The sequence below is a fragment of the Sceloporus undulatus genome, chromosome 6 (genome assembly GCF_019175285.1).
Source record: "Sceloporus undulatus isolate JIND9_A2432 ecotype Alabama chromosome 6, SceUnd_v1.1, whole genome shotgun sequence".
NCBI lineage: Eukaryota > Metazoa > Chordata > Lepidosauria > Squamata > Phrynosomatidae > Sceloporus > Sceloporus undulatus.
The window spans coordinates 86859498-86868031 of NC_056527.1; the positions used below are offsets into that span (position 1 = coordinate 86859498).

At 48.1% G+C, this 8534-nt stretch overlaps 1 protein-coding gene across 1 annotated transcript in view; it reads right to left on the reverse strand.

Annotated features, from left to right (window-relative positions):
* Positions 1–3128: 3128 nt before the first annotated feature.
* NEUROD2 (neuronal differentiation 2) overlaps positions 3129–8534 on the reverse strand; it is a 5913-nt gene continuing 507 nt past the window's right edge. The window contains exon 2 of the mRNA XM_042471013.1: positions 3129–5315. Within this exon, the coding sequence (XP_042326947.1) occupies positions 4192–5310 (1119 nt within the window). The 5' untranslated portion in view covers positions 5311–5315 and the 3' untranslated portion in view covers positions 3129–4191. The remainder of the gene's footprint in view (positions 5316–8534) is intronic.

Here is an 8534-nt window from a genome sequence, read left to right on the forward strand (position 1 = left end):
TGAAAGAAAAGGGGAGCGAAGGAGGGTGAGTGACTGTTGCAAGGAAGATGCCATCTGTCCAAGACAAGAAAACTGCATTAGTCTTTATAAAAGGAGAAGCAGAATGTCTCCCTTGCTCAACAAAAGTGTGTTTTCGGGGCTGGGGGAGGAGGAAAAAGAATCAGAGAGAAACAGAGAGAGATGACTAATATATTTTTAAGCAGGGCTTCCAAGGACTCACTGTCACACTAAGGATGCTTTGAAGCCATCTAAATCTACTCTGGGTTTCACACACCAACCCCCCAACTCCATCCTTTTCCTCTGAAACGTGTTTGACCAAAATGAAAGAATGGGGTCTGGAGCATCTCTCTCTCTCTCTCTCTCTCTCTCTCTCTCAGTCTCTCTCGACTCGTTTGAAGTAAACTAGCAAACCTGAGGGAGTCAACATCTAATATTTATTAATTGTCGTCTTAGGACGCTCCTTCATTACAAGTTTGACTAAGATCCTAGCTGACTCGCAAAGCTCTCAACCCGTCAAAAAGGGTCGGGATGCGTTTTGCAGAAAGGACCCGCAAATTAAAGCTGGAAGGAAATCATTGAAAATATGGGGGGGAAGGAGGGGGAAAGAGTTGCACTCCGCCCTCCTGCCTTTTCTCTTTCTAAGCCCTGAAAACCAAACTCTGAAGTTTTTGCTTGTTTGGGTTTTTTGCAAGGGAACCTTTCCCTCGCCTCCCTTGGTTTTTCAGACATGCAAATACAAAGCGGTCGGGTCGGCTTTGGGCCGAGGGGTCCTACAGGTTTCATTCCTAGAAGGGCTTCACTTCTTTGATCTGGGAATAGTCTAAGACAAAGTGAAATTTCAAAGCCCTTCCATCCTCTAAACCCTTTAAAACGCACTCAAGCAAACAGGGCCATAGGTAAAACCATTCAAATCAAATAGAGAACCGAAATTGAATGAACAGAGAACCGAAATCGAGAAAATAGCTCTCCTTCTCTCAAACAAGACTTAGAGAAATATCTTTTCCTTTGCTTTCCCTTCTCTTTATCATATCATTTGACATAAATATTTATTCATCTTAAGGAAACGGAACAGAAACACACGAAAAAAGCACTTCGGGTGGCATCCAATAGACATTTCATATTGGCTACAACTTTTCTTTTCTCTCTCTCTCTTTTGCCTTTTTGTTTTTAAAAATGGATCAGAAATACCTGACCCTTGCCTCTGAATTGACAAAATGCTGGCATGTAGAAGGTGATGAAGACCATATTAAAAAATGGGGGGAAGAGGAATGTGAGACGATATTTTAAAGCCCTTCCCTGACTCTGAAAAGAAAGTTACTCTTGGAACGAGAAAGGAAAAGCGTGACTCTGTTGGGGGAGAATATACCAGTTTGAGTCTGTAGAAGGTGGCGGGTTTTTATAGAGAGATTTTATATACTGGGGTATCGTTACAGAAACGTATGTTATTCCCCCCCAAACCCATTACAGAAAGAAAGAACTGAAGAGTTAATGGTCGGGGAGGAAGGAAGAGAGAGAAACCAGCCAACTAAGTCTTAAGCATCATAGTCAGTGTTCTCTTTAACATCACCTTGAAAAATTTTGCATATTTGCGTTTCCCCTCCTATTCATGCATAACAAAACAATTATTTTTTTGCCATTTCATAAAAATCTTTTTTTTTTGTCCACTTTTTTTTCCTCATTAACGTTTTCAAAACAGGTAAAAAACAGCATGACACACAAAATTTGGAAAATAAGTTACTCGGGGTTACAAGGGTGGTTCAAGAAAGTCAGTGATTGTTTAAATACCAGGAGGAAAAAAACCCTACTACAGTCCGTTTTCCCCCCAAATCAAAAAAAGTGCACGATATCTTTTTCTTTTCTTTTCAAAACCTCAAGGAGTTTCTTGGTCCATATTTCTAATCTTTCATTTCTTTTTTTGTCGTTGCTTTCCCTCCCCCCTTTTTATTCCTTCCGTTTAAAAACTTTCCCCCACCCCTAGTTTCAGTACCTACTTGCATAGATAAGGATAGAATATATTTATCATCTGTTTGCCCCCTTTATTGCTTTTTTTCTTTAAAAAAAAGTTGTCACTGCATTGAAAGTCTGACTTAAAAGTTTGCAAACATTGGTGGGTTTTTTGTTTTGTTTTTAAAGTCCTTAAATAGATTAAATTTCCCGGGGATTCAATCGCCGGAGGATTGGAAAGCCTTCCCCTCAAACTCCATCTCAGCCTCCTGCCCTTCTTTCGTTATTTTGCTCTCAATCCATTTGGGATTTTTAAGAAAAGGAATAGATCAAATACCTGTAAGACATGGCTAGCTATATAGGCAATGGATTCGGATGGGGACGAACCTCCCCAAAGCTGTTTTCCCTTCCTTTAAGCAAAGTGGATCTAAAAATAAAATCCTCTTTCGGATGGTCAAGACCTCCGCTAAAACAGATCATTTGTCTGCCTTTTCTTTTAAATATCAAATTGCATTCGAGAATATATTGCACTAGATGTCTCTTCATAGTACTCCTCAGGGAAGGAGGTCAGGGCACCGATCCAATCGAGGACCCGACTTTTCCCAGTCAAGGAACCGAGGGGCTCTTGGATCAGGTCCTTTCCATCTCCTCCCCAGCCACCCATTTCAACCGAAGTCATCGCCTTCTCTCACCCAACGGGCCCCTAAAGCGATCCAAGCCCCTTGCTTCGGCTTAATAGGCTTCAGGATCTAGCTACTGACCCCTTCCAGCTTCCAAACCAGAACGCCTGGCTCAAAGAGTTTACGGATCGGAGTGGCTATTAGAAGTATTTATTCTTATTGCCCCTTCCCAACAAGTGTGTGGGGGGGGGGGCATAGGGGGAGGGTGGTTTAGAATCCACTTGGGAGGCGATGAGGGAAAGAGTGGAGAAGCCCATGATCTCTATTTTGTTGCTATGCCATCAAGTCGTTCCCGACTCCTACTGGCGACCCTGCCTTACGGGTTTTCTTGGGCAAGATTTGTTCAGAGGTCCTGAGGCTGAGAGAGTGTGCCTTGGTCAAGCTCACCCAACAGCGGGTTTCGTGGCTGAGAAGGAATCAGATCGAACCCTGGCCTCCGGAGTCCTACTCAAACCATTATGCTACAAGTCCTTCCCGACTTATAGCGACCCTGCCACAGGGGGTTTCTTAGCAAGAGTTGTTCAGAGGTGGCTTGCTCTGGCTTTCCTCTGAGGCTGAGAGAGTGTGACTTGCCCAGGCTCACCCACCGGGTTTGCATGGCTCAGCTTGAACCGAACCCTGGGCTTCAGGGTCCTAGTCCAACCCTCAAACCACTGCGCCGCAAGTCCTTCCCGACTCATGGCCATCCTACTATGGCGGGGGAGGGGGTGGTTTCTTGGCAAGAGTTGCTCAGGCTTGCCCTGGCCTTCTTTCCCCCGAGGCTGAGAGAGTGTGACTCCTTTGGAAACCCTATTTGGAGAGTTTTCTGGGCCAGAGTTATTCAGAAGCGGCATGCCTCTGAGAGAGCGTGGCTCCTTTGCAAAACCTGTCTAGAGACTTTTAATGTCCAGGATTGTTCACAGGCGGCTGGCCCCGAGGCTGAGAGAGCGTGACTCCTTTGCAAACCCTACCGTGGGAATGGGGGGCGTGTGGCTTTTGTTCTGGCTATGTGGCCATGTTCTAGAAGAGTTTCTTCCTGACGTTTCGCCAGCAGCTGTGGCTGGCAACTTCAGAGAAACCCCTTCCATTCCATGGGAGTTTTCTGGGCAAGAAGTGTTCAGAGGCGCCTTGCCTCTGAGAGAGCGTGACTCCTTTGCAAACCCTCCCTGGAGAGTTTTGGGGGCAAAAAGTGTTCAGAGGGGCTTCCCTCGGGGCTAAGAGAGCGTGGCCTCTTTGCAAACCTTACTATGGGAGTTTGATGGGCAAGAAGTGTTCAGAGGCGACTTGCCTCTGAGAGAGCGTGACTCCTTAGCAAACCCTAGGCCAGAGTTGTTCAGAGGCGGCTTGGAGAGAGAGTAACTCCTTTGCAAACCCTGCCTAGAGAGTTTTCTGGGCCAGAGCTGTCCAGAGCCCTGGCCTCGGGGCTGAGAGAGCGTGACTCCTCCGCCAACCCTCCCTCCCTCGCCCAGGGGGCCTCTACAAGCGGGGCATCCCTAACCCGGGTGTGTGTTTGTGTGAATGTGAGGCGGGGGAGAAAAAAACCTGGGGTCGGGAGGGAGGCGGCCAGAAGAGGGGGGCGGGGGGCCTGTCAGTTGTGGAAGAAGGCGTTGAGCTCCTCGTACATGGGTCCCCGGTCGTGGTGGAGGTGCATCTCGTAAGGCAACACGTTCTCGGCGTGGACCCCGCTCCGCATGCCGGCGGCCGAGCCGAAGACCAAGTTGTGGCCGGCGGAGGGCCGGGATCCGGGCAAGGCGGAGTAGTGCATAGAGTAGTGATAGTTTTTCTCGTGGTCGGGGGACGAGTCCGGCTTGAGCGAGAAGTTCCCGTTGACGCAGAGCGGGGGGCTGAGGGGCCCGTCGTACTCGGAGCTGTTGTAGTCCGGCGAGGCGTTCCCGGCATAGAGGGACTCGTAAGTAGCGGCGGCTGCCGCGGCACAATAGTGGCCCCGGAGGGCCAGGGGCCCCGACCCGGCTCCGCCGCCGCCGCCCTGCCTGGAGCAGGGGTAGGAAGGGTAGGGGTGGTGGTGGTGGTGGAGGGCGAAGGGCGAGCCGGCCCCCGGGTGGTACCTGCCGCCCCCGTCGGGCCCCGGTTCGGTGAGGAAGTTCCTCGAGTTGAGCTGGAGGCAGCCGGCCACCAAGTTGGTGGTGGGCTGGGAGAGGCCCTTGCACAGCGTCTGCACGTAGGAGACCAAGTCCGGCCGCTTGCCCGAGCGCAAGATCTCCGACAGCGCCCAGATGTAGTTCTTGGCCAGGCGGAGGGTCTCGATCTTGGAGAGCTTCTGCGTCTTGGAGTAGCAAGGGACCACTTTGCGCAGGTTGTCCAGGGCGGCGTTGAGGTCGTGCATGCGGTTCCGCTCCCGGGCGTTGGCCTTCTGGCGCCGCAGCTTGGAGCGCTCCAGCCGGGCCTTGGTCATCTTGCGCTTCTTGGGGCCCCGCTTCTTGGGACGGTCGCCGCCGCCCTCCAGGCCTTCCTCCTCCTCCTCCTCTTCCTCCTCCTCGCCGCCCAGCTCGCCCTCCTCTTTGACCTCTTCGCCTCCTCCTCCGTCGCGGTCATCCTTGGCCTTCCGCTGCTGCTGCTCCTCCTCCTCCTCCTTGTCGCTGGCCTCGTCCTCCTCGTCCTCCTCCTCCTCCTCGCAGGCCTCGGCCCAAGCGGAGAACTTCTGCACCTCCGGCAGCAGGCTGGGCTCGCTGAAGAGCCGCGTCAACATGGTGGCTGCACCGGGAAAGCGAGAAGGGAGCGGGTCAGAGGGACAGACACACCTGGCCTGCATCCACACTGGAGCAATAACCCGGTTTGGCCCCGCTTGAACTCTTTGTTTGGCTCTTTGCTATGGAATTCTAGGAGTTGGAGTTTGTTGTGGGGCCCAGAGCGGAGCGGGCCCCACAACAAACTCCAACTCCCAGAATTCCATAGCAAAGAGCCAGGGCAGTTAAAGCAATGCCAAAATGGGTTCTCTCTCCAGTGTGGATTCAGCCACAGATACCCCCCCCCCCCCCCCCCACACCTCTTGGCCCCAAAAGGAAGCCCTCCCGCCCGTCCTTTCCTCATTGCCAAACCTTCTGGAGCGCTGTGGGCATGTGCCAAACACGGGGGAGGGGGGCAGCACCCAAGATGACCATGCCACCCATCATCCAGAGTGGGCACCTTGGGTCTTACAGTGGGGAAGGAGTTCTTCAGGGTGGGGATGGGGAGAGGAAGAGGAAGAGGAGAAGGAGGAGGAGGAAGAAGAGGAGGAGGAAGAGGAATAGAAAGAGAAAGAGGAGGAGGAGGAGGAGGAGAGGAAGACGACGAAGAGGAGGAGAAGGAGGAGGAGGAAGGAGGAGAAGAACGGAGGAAAGGATCTCTCCCTCGTGTTGGCTCCGCTCTGGGCCCCACAACCAACTCCAACTCCCAGAATTCCATAGCCTTGAGCCAGACAAAGAGTTCAAGTGGGGCCAAACCGGGTTATATCTCCAGTGTGGATGCAGCCTATAGGCATACCTATAATGTTCCCAACATATAAGGTATGCATTTTAGGAGGGAGGGAAGGTGTGCTTGCAAGCCACCGGTTCGAAAAAGGGCCTTTCCCTCCCCACCCCATCCACCGCCCCATAAAAGCAATTGACTCGTTTAAAAGTGTGATTAGAATTAATTGGTGTCTCCATCGCTTTCCCGATGAATGAATTGGGGCAGAGCTGAGCTAGGTTATCTCTGATAAGATCCCGGTTCATTAGGTATACCCCACCCAAGCTGTTATTATTATTGTTGTTGTTGTTGTTGTTGTTAAAAAGGAACAGATCGTTTCTTAGATTTCCTAGGAGGGCGGCAATTTTTTTTGCGGGGTTTTAAAAAAGATTCCTCCTTTCCTTTCAGGCTTTTTTGAAAATGGTTCTTCCCTCCTCATCTAAAATTTGATATCCTTCATCTATACATACACACAGAGTTCTCGTCTTCCTCCTGTCAACGAAAGATCTCGGGAGAGCCTTGAGGATCGTGGGAGATCTTTAAGGATCGCGGGAGATGTCGAGCGCGCCGCGCCAAATCTCTCACTTTCCTTCCGATTTCCTCGCCTCTACTTCGAAACAAAACCCCAAATTCCCCAAAATAGGAAAAAGCTCAGGATCATTCGCTGTTGCTGTTGGCTGTTTGGAAAGACAGCATTTCAGTCCCAGAAGGGGGAACTTGACAAGCCCGACCCCAACCAGCCATCCCTCCATCGCAATGCCCGACTCCCCAACTTTGCCTTTCGTTCCCCGTTTTCCTTTCTTTAATTGTCGGCTTCTCTCCAGACTCGTTTCTTTCTGCATTCACACGCACTCCTACGCCAACTCTGGACTCTGGGCATAACTTGCATTTTAAATATATATATATATATATGAGAGAGAGAGATGAGCTTTGGGTTTTTGTTTTGGAGTGGGGTAATATAGCGACAAGGATTATATATATAATATAGTATGTGTATGTGTGTGTGTATTATTTGGTTTGGGTTTTTGTTTCGTTGTGGGGTAATATAGTGGGGTAATATGTTGTGGGGATATATATATATATATATATATAGTGGGGTAATATATTGTGGAGTTATATATATATATATAGGGGTAATATGTTGTGGAGATATATATATATATATATATATATATATATATATTGGGGTAATGTTGTGGGGTAATATATATCTATATCTATCTCCTTTTCACTATATTACTCCACTACAAAACAAAACCCCAAACCCAAACCCAAACCCAATATATATATATATATATATAATCCTTTTCACTATATTAGCCCACTACAAAACAAAAACCCAAACCCAAACTAAATTATATATATATATATATATATATATATATATATATATATATAACCCCATTACAAAAACCCAAACCACATCTCTCTCTTCCTCTCTTCCTCGACTTCATCTCTTCTTGCAAAAACCTGAGTTGACTATTTTCCAGCGAGAAGCCGGAGCGGCCGGAGAGGAGCCGGTGGATCTTTTTGCCTGCTGTTTGCATTGAATTTATTTTGTCAAGGGAAGAAGGGGGAGACTGTTGGGGGGGAAACACAAAACACAAAACCCTGCACAACCTCTATCCCCCCCCCCCCATAAGCCCTTCGGCTACAAGAAACCGCTTGCTAGACGAAATTAGAATGATGAGGGGCAATTTTTCACGGATAATAAATGCTATCGATCCGATGCCATGATAAGGGCCATTATGTGGGGGGGGGGGGGGCTCTTAAAAACAACAACAACAACAACAACAACGCCCCGGTCATCTGTCGTTGTCCTGGTATTTTTAAAAAAACAAAAATCGTATTGTCGGAGAAGACTGCCTCGACAAGCTTAAGGATGCTTCATTTCTCTCTCAATCTCTGGGGTTTTGTTCGCTTTTGGAAAGGAGCTTCGGGACACACAGAGGACCAGAGCTAGCTAACTCCCCCCACCCCTCCACACACACACACACACACAATATCTATCTATCTATCTATCTATCTATCTATCTATCTATCTATCTATCTATCTATCTATCATCTACCCATCTATAGCTAGATAGATTACTATAACTAGCTCTACTGAAAAGTATATAATATGCATGTATGTGATGTGTGTGAGAGAGAGTGTATACACACATATTATGTATGTGTGTGTTTAGACATCTATCTATCTATCTATCTATCTATCTATCTATCTATCTATCTATCTATCTGTCTGTCTGTCTACACATACATACACACCCTTTTGTAGAGATATAGTTACATATGTGTGCGTGTAGATATCTATCTATCTATCTATCTATCTATCTATCTATCTATCTATCTATCTGTCTACACATACATACACACCCTTTTGTAGAGATATAGTTACATATGTGTGCGTGTAGATATCTATCTATCTATCTATCTATCTATCTATCTATCTATCTATCTATCTATCTATCTATCTATCTATCTATC